Source organism: Ambystoma mexicanum, chromosome 10 (assembly GCF_040938575.1).
Source record: "Ambystoma mexicanum isolate Mex_15411 chromosome 10, UKY_AmexF1_1, whole genome shotgun sequence".
Classification (NCBI taxonomy): domain Eukaryota; kingdom Metazoa; phylum Chordata; class Amphibia; order Caudata; family Ambystomatidae; genus Ambystoma; species Ambystoma mexicanum.
Genome location: NC_090932.1, coordinates 1,287,318,011 through 1,287,336,543, shown reverse-complemented (window position 1 = coordinate 1,287,336,543; position 18,533 = coordinate 1,287,318,011). Strand labels below are relative to the sequence as shown.

Here is an 18,533-nt window from a genome sequence, read left to right as displayed (position 1 = left end):
GAAAATAAACGAAATTGTGTTTTCCATAATTTTAAGGGGCAGGGAAAAACAAACATTTTTGGGGCCAAAAGGTGAAAAAAAAAAAGAAAAAGTGACAGTCTGCAAGCAAAGTGAAATTGGAGGTTAATTTTGCCCAACAAGGGAGAGAACCAAAAAAACTGCATTTTGAGCAAATTATTAACATTTTAAAGCTTAACTGGGCAGACTAAAATAAATAAAGTGAAGATAAAAGAATGTGATAGAAGCGGGCAGAGCGGGCAGAGCCACCACAGAGCCTTATAAGCACCATTACAGTGCTTGCCAATTGCTAAGGCACATGCAGGTCATTTATTTATATTTTATTATTATGATTTCTTCTTCATTTGTATAGCGCACCCAAACCATGGGGCAACTTAAGGCGTTAGGATGTCATGTTCACTGCATAGTGGTGAGGGGGATGTTACATCCCGTTTTTTTTTTTTTTTACTAAGTTTGGGTGAATATCATGTCAAGGCAGCCAGTCGTGTTGCGTTTCTACTCGGGCAAACCCACACCATCTGGTGCGGAGGCCGTTATCGGACTGCAAAATTGCCAGCAGAAACAGAAGCGACTCCCATTCATTCAAGGCATCCAGCCTCCTCCAAGCAGTAAAGAGGTCAGCCACAGCAGTGCATCATACAGAATGTGGGCCAACAACATTGAAGAATGTTTTGCCACATGAGTACCAATAGAAACAGTGTGCAAGTGTGCAATCCCAATGCAGTAGTAACAGGGCACAAAATGTCAAGTTGCAAGCTACTAGCCATCCATAGAAGTCACTTGCCACTAAATTGTATTCATACAAATAGCTTACCATCACTTACTTGCCAGGCGTCAATTATCACTAGCAAATGGCTAGTAGTGAGTGCAAATTTTGCATCTTGCTACAAAGATGGTGCCATTGTTTCGAAGAAAGAAGCTCTTACACAAGAATACATAGCTTTAGCTGATGCTGCCTTCTGTGAAGAAGGTCCAGTCATTTAAGGCAAGTCTGGCTGCACAGTAAGGGTTCTTAATTTCAGACTTTTTCCCAAATCAATTATACTCGTCATGAAGACGAGAAATTGAGAATGTATTAAAAGTAAAATGCATGGTAGTATATGCAACTCAAGAACTACAACAATGCAACGAAACCAGAGTTTCAGCCTCCTTCCACTTCGCGATACACAAACTTCCCGAAATAAAGATAGGGGGTTGTCTACTTCAAAAATGTGTCAAATCAGAGACCAGTCAAGATCTTGCCTCTAAACGTAGATGCCACACCACCTCCTTGCCATGCTTTACAATATTCTACAGAGATTCAGACAGAGGGGTTTCAATGGAATTTATTTTCTCGACATTGGTTATTCGTCCAATAAAAGATATTGTAACCAAGTACAACCACTGGAAAGTCTTGGTTGGTGAATGGTATTGATGTCGCCTTAAGAAGCCAGGTGTTGACTAGATTGCAAACATCAGCCCCAGCATCCAGTTGTTGCAGTTGTCCATCAGATAACAGTCTGGCGGAGCATATTTTCAGCCTTGGGCTCGCCTTCTACTCCTCGCTCTCTTCATACTTGTGTTTGATATGTTTCCACAGTTTCTAAAAAATACAAAAATGCATATGCTAAAGTTACAAGATGAAGTTTTTGAATGCGACAATCCCCAGCAAACATGATCTTGCACCATCCTCTTCACCAGTGGCGGTGCCTTCTTAACATCATCAGTTCTGCCTATGCTAAAATCACTGATCAGAACCACATCAAATACCCTTGGTTTGCTAAAGACAGACTACTGCTTTCTCTGCCCATGTTCCAGCCAGTGAGACAAGGAGAAACTCACCCCCATGGCCATTAGTGGCATGCATGTAGTAATGGTGAACCCCTGCCTAACCCAAACCAGCTACCACACCAAGATCCCATATGTGCAGGTACAGTGTCATTTTTCCATTTATAAAGCGCACTAAACCAAGGGCATCAAGGCGCCGTTACATGACCAGTTACTCTTAACAAATGTAGATAAGGACAGTAGACTAGACAAAGTTCAGCTGACCGTTCATGCAAACGGTCACATTGTTAGTGAAGGCCCAGTATGATTGCACAGCTTGCAGAGCTGGAGGGAATAGATTTCATCGTTTGGCTGCAATAGTTGGGAAGCTTGAGCCACCTGCTTTTGCTAGTTTAAATTTGGGTTGGTTGAGGCAGCGAGCATAGGCTGCTCTGGATGACTTTACTTTTGTAATTTACTGTGACAAGTAGGGGGCAGCTACATTGGAGACACATCTGGGTGTAATTGGGAGGGTTTGCAATAATATATCAGTTCATGAATAGGGAGCCAATGTGCTTTTTTTGTTGCAGCAGCGATATGTTCACGTTAGATGTTGAGAGCTGCTCGCATTGTTTTGGATCACATGCATCTTCCTTATGTGCTCAGAGGTGCCTGCAGAGAGGGCATTACAATAGTCGAGCCTGGATTCGATGATAGCCCTGCGATTGTAAGGCAGCTGTCAGGGGATAAGAATGGTCTGGCAGCATTGATCAATTTAGTAGTTAGTGTAGGTGGCAATGGCACTCACTTGGCACGCGAGTAGCATCCAGGTATACTCCCAATGCTTTCACAGAGGAAGTGACAGGGATAAGGGTGCCGGCAATATTGAAGGAACTGTATCGAGTGTCAAGCTTCTTGATCACTGCCGATGGACCTACCAGAAGGATCTCTGTCTTTACATCATTTAGGAAAATGCGGTGGGTAGCCTTCCAGGACAGAATAATTGTGTATTCGCAGTGGATTCTTGTTGTCAGAAAGGGGGAGTAAAACTTTTTTTTTTAAAGTCTTTGGCACAGTGTACGCAGATGGAATCTAGTAAATCATCGAGTTTTAAATTAGGACGTTGACCCTACTCCCACTCGTCCTCCAACCCAACTGATGCTATAATTGCATATAAACATCAAACAAAGGGAGGTGCCGACAGAAAGACGATTACATTCAAACCTCCTTGACTTTAGAGGTGTGCATAGAAAAGGTATAACCAATCCAAATAGAGATAAGCATACACTTAGGTGGGGCAGGTTTTTTTTTTGGTAAGAGAATCGACTAGTCGGGTTTAAAAGGGGTGCCTAGAGCATCAGGGGATGCCGAAAACCCAAATAAAAAAAATAATATACCTCATTTTAAAATATTAAATAATGACAAGGACATTGAGGTTGATAGACTCCTAAATAACTGGAAAAATGCTTGCGAAAACATTCTGGATCAGCTGAATAGTGATAAGAAATGGTTAATATGTAACCCAAACGCAGTAAAAAAGAAACTTTATGAGCAAGACTGGATTGAAACAAACGAAAAAAAGACTCCCAACACACCAGAATGAGAAACGCACCGGTAGAAGACAAAAAGAATTGCATGCCATACCAGAATATATGGTTACGTTTCCTTGTAAGAAGAAAAGAACAACATTCTTAAAGTTTTGATTGAATAACCTTGACACACGAGATGTCGGATACGGCACGAAGGATGTGGACACAAAAAACAAACCAAAAAAAAAAAAAAACGAATTCCATATGTAGGCTATGTAATCTCCAACATGACTCTCTGAAGCACCTGGTTCTGTTCTGTCTAAAGATGTGAGAGGAAAGAACTAGATACATGGGTCCTGAACTGGAAAAATATCCGGACCATTGTGCAGAGGATTGGTGACAGATATTGCATGATAGCACCAATAACAAAACATCTGCATTATCATTCTTTTTGGAAAAGATGAAACAGTCTCACGAGAGATAAGGAGCAAGAGATATGAATGACCGTCAGTGAGGTCTTTAATTTTGCATTATTTACTCTTTTAAGCTTATTTGGCTGCTATAGGTCGACAAGATCAACTATGAAAATGTATCAAACATACTAAACAGTTTGTAAAAACAATTTTTTAAAGGTCTGTAAATTAACACAAAAAAAAATCTAGAAGCAGAATAAGCCTTTTGTATGTGCCATGTCTCCAAAAAGGTGCAAAATGACCTGCTTATGGGCAGTTTTAAACACAAACCGTGACTAACATTATTCGAAACCCAGCAGTGGGACAACGGGTGGGGGTGCATCCCTGTACCCACTGGATTGCACTCGCAGACTGAACGTCAGATGGTGGGGGGCTACTGTACTCAACTGGCCTACACTGACTTATGAAAGCAATGAACGTAAAGCAGATTAAAATCTACGGTACTGCTCCTGCAACTCGTATGGTAGCATTAGCGGGGATTTCAACTGTCAGTTTGCCCTTCTAGCCTCCAGCATTGCACGTCCTGTGCACGAACAGAGTGTAAGGTTTTGAAGGAATATGCCTAGTGTGTTTTAGAGTGCACAATGTACCAACCCTTCAATGTGCTTAAAGGCAATGACAGACTGATTTACAACTTGACACTTCTGCTGTAGTAAGGGGGGGGGGCAGGATTTTTAAACATATTTGCAGGTATTCACATTTGCCTGCACCGTCAGAAATTACTAGTAATGGGAGAGAAACTGAAGATCTGCCAAGATAGGTTTGGGAAACAATAGTGAGAAATTATTTGCTTCGTTTCCTTAATCGGTATGTACAGTCAAAGCAATTGAAGGTATTGATTTATTCAGATTATGTTTCAAGTACACTTTACTTTAGGCAATGAACATTTTACGTTCCATCTTGCAGTGAAATGGACAATGTAACACTCACCAGATAATGCAAACGGTTTTCACACAATGAGCTCGATTTCAAGCGCTCTAATCTGTGCAAGATATAGATTTTTAATGCCAACGCACACTATTTCGTGAGGTGGCAGTTTTATAATTCATCCAAAGTCTGCATGTGTATGAACACATGCAAACACCAACCCACACAACTCCAACTCATAAACCTCTTAGGAAAACGCAACCAAAAAGTGAGAAACAGCAAGTGTGAAGCACGAGAAACTCAAATACGATTATATATATATTTTAAAATGATATCTAGCCATGCTCATGGGCTTTCAAGTGTGGCGAACGTGCCAGTAGCGGTTTCCGCCAAACGACTTTACGTTTTTAAAACTGCGGAGATCTCCATCCACATGTCTGAATTCCCACTGAAGGTTGTCTGTGCTAGCGCACCCCTTGAAGGTGACCCTCGTCGGTTATTCTCCCCACGTTTCCTCACCCCTCGGTTCAGGTGGTCGTAAAGCGCGTCCGCACCCTGGTCGAAGGCTCGCTCGAATACTACAACACCCAACACGACAGTGAGGGTGAAGGTTGATGTCCTTCTGAAGAATAGGTTATACACCGTGTTGCCAAACGCCATCTTCGCTTCAGTTCTGACTGTGACTGCGTGACGAAACAACGAGTATTGACCTCGCGCACGAACGTCCAACTCGAGACCACAGCTGGTTGGAGGAACGTACATTACATTACGAACGTCATGCCTGATACAAAGATGGCCGCTTCCCCTCTTTCTTTATTGGAAGTCCGGGACAACACTCTCATTCGATGACATTTTAATGTCAGGCAAAGGTGTCTGTCTTCCGGGACACCGTCCTTTCCCCCCTCCCAATGCGTGCATCCGCGACTACAAGTTCCATGAGTCAACTCTCAGAAGAGATCGCTACTAGTGTGGAAATAAAACGGAGTAATCTGCCCTATCACAGAACACAATTGTTTGTCCTAGAAGAGATGAACGCAGACCTGGTAAGGATGAAGTTGATCGCTGAGGGCTTAAAAACATGGTGCTTAGCTGGGTAACCACTCCAGATCGGAATAGCATACCTGCCTAACCTCCGGTTTAGCTCGGAGACTCAGGATTTGCACGCTCTTCTCCAGGTCTCCGTGAAAGAGCGTGGAGTTTCCGGGTTTTCGCCACAGGCCCAGACTTGCTGCGGCTCGGGGACTCGGAAAAGGGTGTTTTTTTCAAATTGTAAATCATGTTGGTTTACGTGACTTTATAATAACGGGTTCTTTTTATTTGTTCCTAGCAGGGATGCGCTGATCAAGGGCTTGATGAAATGTTCAAGGTATATCTCAACAGGACTTTTCAGGCTTCAGGCATTCTCTCATTCTCTTTGTTGCTTTTAAGTAACCCACTTGGCACATCTTATTGCTGGCATTAGCAAACACGTGTGTGGGAATGGCCCATTTCTCTGTCAAGCCACATCTCAATTGGATAGGCTGCTTAGTATTTAAAAGCCCCCCCAAATCTGCATATATGCAAAAGTAAATATGTTTTTACCCTTTATGAGGCATTGCATATTCTATTTACCTGTATGCCTTTTCCTGATACCAAACCTTTCATAAGAAAGAAGGCGTTATCTTGGAGATAGTGGAGACAATCTAGATTTTCATGCATATCGTGGTGTAATCGAGTTCACTGATTTCTAGACTTTCATTATGAAGCGGAAAGGATCAAATTAATGTCAGAAACACTACAAGTGGGTGATTTAAGAAAAATTAAGAATAACATGGGTGTTTTAGTCTGAGAGTGGCACCACTGGCTTGAAACCAGAGAGACACTGTCATAATCTGTGTGGGATTGATTATGGCTATTAGTGTTGTGGTGAAGGGCGGTGATGTCACTGACATTCTAGGTGGAATGTTGGTTTGGGGATGTCACTGGGACTCTGGGTGGAATGTTGGTGTAGGTTTGATTGCAACGTTCTACTGATGGCAGTTAGACCTAAGATACTGGACCAGATGGATGTCCCAGTGCTTTCTCTACTTACTAACTAAGAGAATAAAACCTACATGTAAACTACTTACCTTCTGGTGTTCCTGATTGGTGAAGGAGGCTTAGTTTATGTCACTGGCGACGAGGATGGGACCGGTGCTGCCGGGAAGGGGCAGCTGGTGAGAAGCGCTGCCTTCCTGAGAGACATCCATCAAACTGGAACAAGCTGCATGCCGGGTGGTGCAGTGGAGGTTCAGGTCGAGGTCCAATTGAAGCGGAGGTGTCTGGCGGGCTGGGCGGTGCTGTGGCCCAGGTTTCAAAGTCCAGGCTGGGGCTTTGAAGAGTGTAGGTGGCCCAGTATAGCCGTGCCAGGAGCGGAGGAGAGGCGCTGCCTTCCTGAGAGACATCCATCAAAGTGGAACAAGCTGCAGGCCGGGTGGTGCAGTGGAGGTTCAGGTCGAGGTCCAATTGAAGCGGTGGTGTCTGGCGGGCTGGGCGGTGCTGTGGCCCAGGTTTCAAAGTCCAGGCTGGGGCTTTGAAGAGTGTAGGTGGCCCAGTATAGCCGTGCCAGGAGCGGAGGAACAACTGCTGGGGACGCTGTTGTGTGTACCGACGGGGGAGGCTGTGGTTGCCCAGTCCTTGGAAGGTCCAGAGTGCAGGTGCTGCTGGGGCCGATGTGGCCCATTGCCTGGAGCTGCGCACCCACTGTGTACTTTGGTGGGTCGGTCCAGAGTTTGATGGAAGTTTGGAGGGGGCTGCCGTGACTCCTTAACAGCCTAAGGACTGGAGAGCGGACTGGGAGGAGTTTCCCCTTGGGCTGGTATTCCGCCGGGCCAGTAAGGCAGTAGGGTCGTGGCTGGATTTTGATTTTTGTGCGTGATCGTTGGCAGGTACGGCAATTGGTTCTTCCTAGGAGTGTGCCCCTGCGTCCACCAGGGGGAGCTGCTGTGCGCGGCCGTTGGCAGGAAGAGAGCCAGTGTGTTCTGTGGATTGGACTACAAGCTGGAAACCATTCCAGCTTGGGAGAGCGTCGTGTGCCCCTGCGTCCACCAGGGGGAGCAGCTGTGCGCGGCCGTTGGCAGGAACAGAGCCAGTGTGTCGTGTGTATTGGACTGCAGGATGGAAATCTTTTCATCTTGGGAGAGCGCGGAGGATACATCTGCGACAAGAAGTTTACTCTTGGAGATGATGGCAAGAGCGGTGGCCGATACCGAAATTCTGGGCGTATACAAAGTGTGTGTTGGGGGTCGGAACATGCCATTAGCAGGTGATTTGTCAAGAAGGATGGCAAGGAAGAGAGCGCTGGATCCGGATCAGTGGGGGACAAGTGACGTGATAAAGGATCTGACAAGTCACTGAGTAGAGGTATGTGATTGGGGAGGCCGGTTTTAATGCTTATGCTGTTTGTGTTTTTGTGGTGGCCTCTGGGTTTAGTACAGTGTGGTTTGGGTCCTGGGTTGATGTTAGCAGTGTAAGGCCTGTGATCTAATGTACTGCTGTTGTGTTTATGTCGTGGCCTGCTGTTTAGGACATTTTCCATGGGCTTTTATCTATGGACTTGTGGGTAGAGTTCGTTGGCAAAGTTTGTAATGTGTACAATGTTTTTCTTCCAGGTGGGTGGAAGTGGACATGGGGGTGTGGGGTTGGCACAGAAATTTTTGCGCCATGTCAATTTTTGCTTTTATTTTTCCTGCACTTCATGGGTATGCTGATGGGTGCAGGGATTTTTTTGGCGCCAGGTCAATAACTTTTGCAATTATTTTCTTGCATTATATGATATTTTGGGATTGGCGCAGGGACTTTAGCGCCAAGGATTTGCATTTAGAGTTTTGCATTTCAGGGACATGTTGGGGTTGGCGCAGGGTTTTAAGCGCCATGGACTTGATCTGGTTACTACTTACTGTGGGTTTTACATGTTGTCCTGCTGTTTTTGTTTGTCGTGTTTGTAGGGGCATTACCCTTGGTTATATGCGGATGATGCCAGTACCTTTAGGGGCAGTGAGGTGCTTTCACTTCTTGCACATTCTGGGATTAGGGTACACAGGATTTGCTTTTATGTGTGCAATTCATGGACATTTTGGGGGTGGTGCAAGAACTTTGGTGCCACTACGGGACAAGAACTTTGGCGCCATTACGTCTTTTGGGTTGTTGTTTGTAGGGGCATATCCCTTGGTTATGTGTGGATGATGATGGTGTTTAGGGGCAGTGAGGTGCTGCCTGGAAATCTTTGTGGTAGGGAGGTGCTGCCTGGAATGAATTTAAAGAGGTAGTGAGGTGCGACTCAGGGTTTTTAAGGGGTAGTGAGGGGCTGCCTGGGTATTTAAAGTGGTAGTGAGGGGCTGCCTGGTTATTTAAAAGGTAGTTGGGTGCTGTCAAGGACAGCGAGGTGCTGTCTGGTCTTTGTAGGGGTAGTGAGTTTGGTTGTTTTTGGGGACAGTGGGGTGCTGTTTAGCGGGCAGTGAGGTGCTGTCCGTGTCAATTTTGGGGGCAGTGTGGTGCTGTCTAGCGGGCAGTGAGGGTTGTCGCTCTTGTGCGGCAGTGGCGTGCTGTCTGGCTATTTTAGGGGGGGCAGTGAGGTGCTGTCTAGTGGGCAGTCAGGTGCCACTTAGCGGGCAGTCAGGTGTTACCTAGGTCACCTTGGGGGCAGTGAGGTGCTGTCTGGTTGGTTCCTGGTGTGTTTTGGGGGTTTTAGGGCACTGAGGTGATGTTTGTTGGGACCGTGAGGTGCGGTCCGGTTGTGTTCTGGTGTGTTAGGGACAGTCAGGTGCTGTTTGGTTGTTTTAGGGGCAGTGAGGTGCTGTCTGGTCGTTTGTAGGGGCAGTTGGGAGCTGTCTGATGTCGTTCGGGACTGGGCGGTGCAGTCTGGTTGTTTTTGGGGCAGTGAGGTGCTGTCTGGGTCATTGTTGGGGGCAGTGAGGTGCTGTCCATTAGGCAGTTAGGCGCGGTTTGGTGTTTTAGGGGCAGTGAGGTGCTGTTTGGTTGTTTTAGGGGCAGTGAGGTGCTGTCCACATGCTGGTAGGTGGGGTAGCGAGGTGTTGTGTTGGCTTTAGGTTATTGAGGTGCAGTCTGGTGTTTTAAGGGACTGTGAGGTGCAGTTGGTGTGTTTGGGACAGTGAGGTGCTGTCTGGGTCATTTTTGGGGGCAGTGAGGTGCTGTCTAGTGGGCAGTGAGGTGCTGTTTGGTTGTTGTCGGGGGTAGTGAGGTGCTGTTTGGTTGTTTGTAGGGACTGTTAGGTGCTGTCGGGGGTTTTTGTAATAGTGAGGTGCTGTCTGGGTCATTTTTGGGGGCAGTGAGGTGCTGTCCATCAGGCAGTTAGGTGCTGTTTGTTTTTGTTTTTTTTTAGGGACAGTGTGGTGCTGTCTGGTTGGTTCCTGGTGTGTTTTGGGTGGTTTTAGGGTACTGAAGGTGGTGTTTGTTGGGATTGTGAGGTGCGGTCTGGTTGTGTTCTGGTGTGTTAGGGACAGTCAGGTGCTGTTTGGTTGTTTTAGGGGCAGTGAGGTGCTGTCCGGTTGTTGTAGGGGCAGTTGGGAGCTGTCTGGTGTTGTTGGGACTGTCAGATGCAGTCTGGTTGTTTTAGGGGCAGTCAGGTGCTGTCTAGTGCTGGTAGGGACAGTGAGGTGTTTTTTTGATGCTGTCCACATGCTGGTAGGTGGGGTAGCGAGGTGTTGTGTTGGCTTTAGGTTATTGAGGTGCAGCCTGGTGTTTTAAGGGACTGTGGGGTGCAGTTGGTGTGTTTGGGACAGTGAGGTGCTGTCTGGGTCATTTCTGGGGACAGTGAGGTGCTGTCTGGTTGCTGGTTGTTTTAGGGGCAGTAAGGTGCTGTCTGGTCATTTTCGGGGGCAGTGAGGAGCTGCTGGTGTTTTGGGGATAGTGAGGTGTTGTGGGTTGTTTTAGGGGCAGTGAGGTGCTGCCTGGGTGTAGAGGGGGCAGTGAGGTGCTGTCCATCAGGCAGTGTGGTGCTGTTTGGTTGTTTTTAGGGACAGTCAGGTGCTGTTGGTTGTCGGGTGGGCAGCGAGGTGCTGTTGTTGATTTAAGGTTTATTTAGGTGCTGTATAGGGCCTGGTTAGGAATAGTTAGTATTGTTATGGCGGTACTAAGGGGTTTTTAGATGATATCTATGTTTTGGGTAAGGGCAGTTAGGTGCTGTCTGGTCATTCAAGGGGCTGCCAGAGCCTGTTTCTAGGTTAAAGGGCAGCCAGATGATGTTTGGTCATAAGTTTTATTTTTGGGTTCCAACTGTGTGTTGTCAAAATTTACAGATTATGAGTTAGAAGTGTGGTGTGGTACAAGGGCTCAGCTGGGAGCTGTTCGGAGATGTTATGAGCCATTTAGTTCGGAACATTTATTGGCGGTGTTCATCCATCCTCATGGTGGGTGATGTCATGGGGTTGTGATGTGTCAGTCTAAGGGAGGGAGACATATGTCATGACCTGTTCTGGGCCCGATTATGGCTATTAGTATTGGGTTGGTTTAGAGAGGGACATATATGTCATAATCTGTGTGGGATGGGTTATTGCTAGGTGTGTTGTATTGGTTGAAGAGAAGGACATATGTCATAATCTGTGTGGGATTGATTATGGCTATTAGTGTTGTGGTGAAGGGCGGTGATGTCACTGACATTCTAGGTGGAATGTTGGTGTGGGGATGTCACTGGGACTCTGGGTGGAATGTTGGTGTAGGTTTGATTGCAACGTTCTACTGATGGCAGTTAGACCTAAGATACTGGACCAGATGGATGTCCCAGTGCTTTCTCTACTTACTAACTAAGAGAATAAAACCTACATGTAAACTACTTACCTTCTGGTGTTCCTGATTGGTGAAGGAGGCTTAGTTTATGTCAGACACCTCTCCTATGCTGGCATCACAGTGCTCCGGGTAGTTTTCACTTGCACTTTTTTCATGTTCAGTGCTATAGCTTTTCCCTTCTCTGTTCTGGTTTTGCGCATATGCCAACTATTCTGTGTAAAGCGGGTCTAGGCCTTTTTAACTTTGCATTCTGGGACTGGTAGCCTTGTAGTTATAACGGGGAAACTAGGGGTATATTCCCAGAATCAATTTAGCGGCTGGAAGGCTGTCCCCGAATGGAATGGTGTGTGGGTGTGCATTTCAAAATGATGTTTGGAGACCCCCTTTCCTGCATCTGAGTAGACCTGCCTGCACATGTTAGCACATATGCCTTTTGTCTGGAGTATTGTAAGGTTCCCAAATGCAAAAGGGCACTGTAAAAATGGTAAATGAGTTTTTTGAGGGCACAGTACCGATCACACAATCAATATAGTTGACCTTTTTGGCTATTGGGCGGAGCCTTGTGCAGTTGGGCAGAGCCTTTTGCAATTGGGCAGAGTCTTGTGTGGCTATGGGCGCAACATAAATCTCAGGGTTTTTGATTTTAAAATGTAGACCGGTTTGATTCGGATAGTGAAATCCCATGAGGAGCTACACGGCCCAGGTATGTAGGATGTGCTAGCCGAATCTCGCAGCGGGCAGGAATGGCATACTGTGGTTTAAGGGGCATAATTTACTCGAGATAACACTTCAGCCTTTATTACTTCCTCACACCATTCATCTCTCGAAATCGTTTTTTCCTCCGAGCCATCCGATTTCTATACTTATTTGCTCCTCGCTTTTTATTCAAGCAACCTCACTTTCAGATTCATTTAAATAATTAGTTCCATCCATTGGTAGTCCTGACAGACAATCTGCCTGTACATTGTCTCTTACTGTTATGTATTATATCTTAAACTTGTACTCTTGTAGTTTAGACACTAGCCTTTGCAACCTTGCTGATGAATTCAAGCCTCCACCTGGCGCCAATACATGTTTCAACGGCTTATGGTCCTTCTTTATCGTAAATTCCATACCCCAAAAGAACATTCTGAAATGCTCCACTGCCCATGTACAGGCGCAAGCCTCTTATTCCATTACTGAATACTTTTGTTCACTTTCTGTTAAATTTCTTCAGGCATGTGCTGCCACTCGTAATTGACCGTTATCCTTTTGCTTCAAGTTTGCACCCAAACCATAACTGCTTGCATCCACTCCTAACACACTTCTTTTTCCACTCTCAAGACTTAAGTGGTAATGCCACTTTTATCTCCTCCTTTATTTCAGTAAAACATTTGTCTTATATTTCTGTCCACTCAAACACAGTGCCCTTAGTAATCTCTTCAAAGGTTCTGTTATGTGTGCAAATAGCTCAACAAATCTTGAATAAAAGTATCTCAATCCAAAAAAACACCTTAACTGTTCTACATTGACAGGAGCTGGTGTTCCTTGTATAGCGTCCATGTGATTCTGTCTAGGTTTGCTACCTTCTCCTGAAATCCTGTGTCCTAAGTACTTAATCTCTTTAACTCCAAACTTATATTTCTGTTTTGAAATTTTTGTAAACATTTTTTATAAGCTTTATTTGTGCATTGTCTCCTAGGCATTAAACACATTTTTGCTACATATACATGCCTTTCATTCAACAGCTCTGAAACAATTACATATTTTTTTAATCATTAACCCCAATTCTACCCCGTCCCCAACTGTGTTAACATCCTATAACAACTATGGTACAATATTAGTCCATAGCATTTATGCAATTCCATCCCAGCAACATTTATCTCTCCCAGGATTCCTTACTTTCAGTCTTCAGAGTATCGAGAAGCTTTTCAGCAAACCTGGTTTATGGAAATAATGTTCCCTATCTTTAACATGTGGGTAAAAGGGCAACCACGCTTTTAGAAACTTCTGATATGATCCGTTCGCCAAGGATTACACCTTCTCCATCGCCATCACTCACCACAAGGCCACCACCGGGCCTTACTCCTGTTTCCACTCATGGGTGAGGGTCATTCGCGCTGCAGTCAACAAGTGAGTCAGAAGGGTCCTCCGGACCCCTCCCGACACATGTATAGCTTACGCAACTGCCCCCAGTATTAGCACCTTCGGGGTATCGGGCAGCTGCACTCCCACTATATCACTGATATGTCCTAGGATCTCTTTCCAGAAGATCTGGGCCTTCAGATCGAGCCACCACATATGCCCCAAATCTCCCACCTCCCCGCATTTCTTCCAGCATAAGGGCGAGAACCTGTTGTTCATCCTATGAATCTGTTGCAGGGTGAAGAATAATTTATAGGCTTATTCTTTGATGGCTGCATCATTGACTATGCATCCAAGGGCTCCCCTGTTCACCTCGTAGATGATCATTCAGCTTTCAAAGCATATGGGATGATCCCGTCGACAACCAATCCATCAACCACCACTTCAATCCTTTTGTCCCTGCATCTGCCATCAACGTGTCTACCTTAAGGGACCTCAGACCAACTAGTTAGTCTCTCAGGCGGCTGAAATAGCCAATGTTCACCTTACAGCCATGTGTTGCTCCTTATTTATTTATTTGCTTTTATAAAGCGTGCACACAGCCCAGAGGCTCTAATTCCTCTGTAGAATATCCTGTAATACACCATAAATACAGATTTTGATGGTTCGGAAGGTGGTTTTTCTGATGACCAATTACCAGGGGCACAACCATTGCATTCCCCCCCTTCCTGTAAAGGTCAGCCCACGATCAATGGAACACCCTGGTCCCTCTACTTCAGTTTCCCTTCCCACAGCACATTTATCCTTGGCCATTCTTAGCACCTTGCAAACCTTGGTGTCTGAACTGCAAATGAGAGTTCCTTATTGATATTTTATTTGTATCGCGCTCGTACACAAGTGTTTCCATTCTGCCAAGAACTGATCTGGCACCTACAGCATCTCATCCACACACAGGGTTCAAAATTGACAGGAGCTGGGAGCTATTTATTTCCAGGTTATAGCCAAGGGGAGCCTAGTTAGCTTGACACCGACATCTACACTTGACTCTGGTTAGTGGTGCCAAATGCATGAAGATATGATATTAATTGTGTCATTTTGGGAATGTGTTTACAGGAGAATAAATGGCACTCCTAAAGAACATTTAAAGCACATTGTTTAATATACAAATGGACAACTACTTCATGTTTGCAACTTGCGCTTATATTAGTTTAGTTTAGTTTCTTTATACCACAAACCCTCAGGTAACGGGGCGCTTAAAGCCTATACAGGAGTTGCAGACAGTTTTAGACAACAGCAGAAAGAAAAACAGCAGAAATAAGTGCAGGTCGACCATGGTTACATTGGGGTTGAGAAATGAGAGAAACGGTTACAATTTCAGGCAGTTAGTGTAACAACAGGAATAGAGGAGAATAAGCAGGCATGGTGTAGACAGGGTGAGGTAGCTGGTCACTCCTATTTCTTATCGAAGAGCCAGCCCTTTACTTTGGCTCTTAAGGTCCAGAATGAAAGTTCCAACCTGAGGCTAAGGGGTAGGGCATTACACTGTTTGGCACTTAAAACAGGGAAGCTCGCTCCCCCTGCTCTTTTTAGAAGACATCTAGGGACGGTCAGGCAGTGTGAGTACATGGCTCTAGTTGGTTGATGTTTGTTGGTTGATGTTTGTTGACTTTATCTGCCAGGTATTTGGGGCAGTATTTGAGAGGCACTTGTGGGTGATGACAAGCGTGCAAATGGCAATTCTATCCCTTACCGGGAGCCAATGGGCATCCTGCCTGTAACTAGTGATTTGAGTAGATATTGGTATACTTAATGCCGCTTTTAAGGCATTGTTTTGAAAGACCTGGAGTTTGTTGAGGTTTCTTTCGGAAGTGCCTAAGTAGAGGGTGTTAGAGTAGTCAATCTTGGATAACACTAGTGCCCTGGCTAAGGTAATGCAACTACTAGGTGAGAGGAATGACTTGCAAGCGTTAATTAGTTTGTTAGTGTAGGCTGTGGAGGAGGTAGCGGCATGCACTTGCTTCCTGAGGGAGAGTGTAGTGTCAAGGTATTCCTCCAAGGTTTTGATTTCTTTGGCCACTTTGATTGGGTTTCCATCAATGTTGATGGAGGCATAGCGAGGGTCTGCTTTGTTTAGGCAGGTTTGGGAGCCGACGATCAAGAGCTCAGTTTTTTCGTCTTTGAGGCAGAGGCAGTGATCTGCCATTCATGCCTGGATTTCCAAGTAAATCTCGTTAATCCTTTTACAATGATCTTCATAGCACCCTGAGAGTGATGAGAACCTGGGTGTCGTCAGCGTAATTCGTGTATGTGACACCCAGATAATCAAGACAGTCAAAAAGGAGCTTAGTAATGATGTTGTAGAGTGTTGGCGAGACACACAAGCCTTGCAATACACCGCAGTAGATGGGAATAGGGTCTGCTGAGGCAGACGGTGCGAAGACCCTCGTGGTATGACTGGACAGGAATGATTGTATCCAGGCAGAAGCGTTGCTGGAGAAGGCAGCTGCTGTGGACCATGATCAGTGAGGATCTGATAATCGACAAGATCAAATGCTGTCGATAGGTCTAACAGCAGGAGCATGGCAAGATTGCCATTGTCCTTAGCCTCATCCATTTGGATTTTAAGGTCCAGGAGGGCTGTTTCCGTTCCATGTCCTGGCCTAAAGCCTGATTGCCTAAGGCCCAGTAGATTGTAACCCTCCAGGTGTTTCTGGATTTGAAGGTAGACCACTCTGTCTAGGATCTTTAGGATGTAGGGAACGGTGGTGACGGGCCTATAATTAGTCGGAATATTGGGATCTGGGTGTATTTTTTTTTTTGTTTTGTTTTTTTTGTTTTGTTTTTTAAGAGGGGCATGACCCAAGCCTCCTTAAGGTTGTTGGGCACCGTTCTAGTCTCGAAGGAGGAGTTGATTAATGCTGAGATGAATGGGGCCAAGTCCTTGGCACCTTCCTGAATGATTGCCGCTGGGCAAAGAACTCCTTGGCATCAGGAAGGGTTGAGGCTTTTGATGATCTTTTCCACTTCATTCCCTGAGGATACTGGCATTGAGAATATGGTTATCATAGGTTTCCTTTTTTGCGTTGAGGATAGCAGATTTGTAAGATGCAGCGGCTGAGGTGAATAATGCCTTGTTGGTGGGGTTAGGTGATTTTCTTCAAATAGATTCTGCCGCTCTTTTGGCATTCCGGAAGATTTTTAGTTTGGGCGTAAACCATTTGTTGAGGTGGGCAATTGGTTTGGCTTTGGCCAGTTAAGTACATTTGCTGTGTGTTTTGGGCTGACTCATGGTTCTCAAGAGGTAGCTCCTGCCAAACTGTTGATGGATATCCAGGAGCTGGTTTTTGCTGCTGGTCAACAAATCCCAATTCCGTCCCCTGCACACCCTTGAGCATCCATTTGGGAGAATGGCTTCTTGATGATAAAATCAAGAGGCTTTTGTACTAGCCTTTGGGATGGGGGAGTGGTCAGAAGCAGACTCTCTCCCACCCCCGCTGGCCACTCTCTCTGTCGCCGTTGACATTGCAGGCATGGGATTCCGCCAGGTGGGCAACAATGCAGCACTACTTCACCAGGATTGGGTAAAGGCTACTAACCTTTGACCTAATGTCGAGGCTGAACTAGTCGCCATGCCGTTTCACGCTGAGGACCTTTTTTAGGCAGGGGTAAAAAGGTTGACAACACTTTGCAGGCAAACAAAACTGACAGACACGGCCAGATCGCTAGGTCCCCTACAATGTGTTTTCCAGTTCTTTCATTCCAAACTGCGCATTTAGCGACCTAGTAATGATTACCACACATCACTCTCAATCCTATAGGGGGAATGACATATACCCAGTGCTCCAGATAAGATTTAGAAATGGGAATATTTTACTGCCTATTTTTAAAGTTGGGCGTAAAATGGCTTTTTTTGAGGTGGGGGTAAAAATTTAAGTCCAATTCCCAATGGGAGTATTTCATAAGCGAGTAAATATGTTTTAAGTGGAAAGCTGTTTTTGTAATAATGATTTCTTTGCACCTCATTATTCATACACATTAAAAGATAAATGTTTACTTCTTCAGATCAGGCATTAATGGTAGTAGTTTCTGTCTATGGTAGTATGTACACTACTGGTACAAACATATGCTTGGATATGTGTGAGTGAAAGCAAGTGCACAAGGTCCTACTTGTTGGTTTCCTGATTTTTGTTTGGAGTATTTTTACTCCCTATTTTCATGTTTTGGGCAATATTTACCTATTTTTCGCAGAGTGGTAGCAGTCTTGCATGTCTGCTGGAGTCTGTCCACACTGTTGCACTTTTGGAGGCAGAGCTATCTACTAAAACACTGGAATCTCCTATGAAGCGGTAGCAGTCTTGCAGGTCTGCTGGAGTCTGTCCACACTGTTGCACTTTTGGAGGCAGAGCTATCTACTTAAACACTGGAATCCCCTGTGAAGCGGTAGCAGTCTTGCAGGTCTGCTGCAGAGTGTGGCCACACTGTTGTGCTTTTGGAGGCAGAGCTATCTACTAAAACATTGGCATTCTTGCAAGTCGTGGAGCAGAGTGGTAGCAGTCTTGCAGACTGGGCAGCGTGGATGTGGGAACAACTACTCAACATCAGTGAGTCCAGTGCTTTACCCCTCCGCCCCCCTTCATATCGGTGTGGATTTTGCTTCAGCCTCTTTTTCATCTTGTGCAAGGCCTACCTACTATCTGGTTAGTTTGGTGTAAAGGGGAGGAGGTGTGATTAGGCCCTGCCTAATGTCTCTAAAGTGGCCTTGCACCCGGAGACGGGGAAAGATTTGCAATGAAGTGCCTGCTTATCCCTTGGAACCTTGTACTACTCCCATAAAATTCCCCCCACGCCCTCCGACTGCTGATTTGGAAAAACAATCAAACCTGGATAATTTGGATAATCAGACCAGCCCAAGGGGGAAAATACCTACTCCGAGGGTTTTGATAACCAGAGGACCAGCTTGAATCGCCAGGGGGCCCAGCGGATGAGGACTCCTCAACTATTGATACTGTGGAGACTTCTCAACCCTCTGTTTTGAAAACACCTAAAGCTAAATGTAAAACATCAAAAGATGGGT

General features: G+C 45.4%; 2 protein-coding genes across 3 annotated transcripts in view; one reads left to right on the top strand and one right to left on the bottom strand.

The window, feature by feature from the left end:
* Positions 1 to 1,325: 1,325 nt before the first annotated feature.
* Positions 1,326 to 5,337, bottom strand: UQCR10 (ubiquinol-cytochrome c reductase, complex III subunit X). The gene is made up of 2 exons (XM_069619284.1): positions 5,153 to 5,337; positions 1,326 to 1,600 (listed from the first exon to the last, which is right to left on the bottom strand). Exons 1-2 carry the CDS (start codon positions 5,291 to 5,293, stop codon positions 1,553 to 1,555), a joined length of 189 nt encoding a protein of 62 aa, XP_069475385.1. The 5' UTR covers positions 5,294 to 5,337; the 3' UTR covers positions 1,326 to 1,552.
* A 200-nt stretch (positions 5,338 to 5,537) lies between these two features.
* Positions 5,538 to 18,533, top strand: part of ZMAT5 (zinc finger matrin-type 5) — a 182,652-nt gene continuing 169,656 nt past the window's right edge. The window contains exon 1 of one of the 2 annotated variants that reach the window (XM_069619282.1): positions 5,538 to 5,676. The gene's annotated coding sequence lies outside the window, so the exon portion shown is untranslated. The remainder of the gene's footprint in view (positions 5,677 to 18,533) is intronic. The other variant, XM_069619283.1, reaches the window with a different exon arrangement.

Coding starts and splice junctions, on each gene's coding strand:
- UQCR10 (XM_069619284.1), bottom strand. CDS start 5,293: ATGGCGTTTGGCAACACGGTGTATAACCTATTCTTCAGAAGGACATCA. Junction 1,601..5,152: donor ACGACCACCTGAACCGAGGG/GTGAGGAAACGT, acceptor TGTATTTTTTAG/AAACTGTGGAAACATATCAA.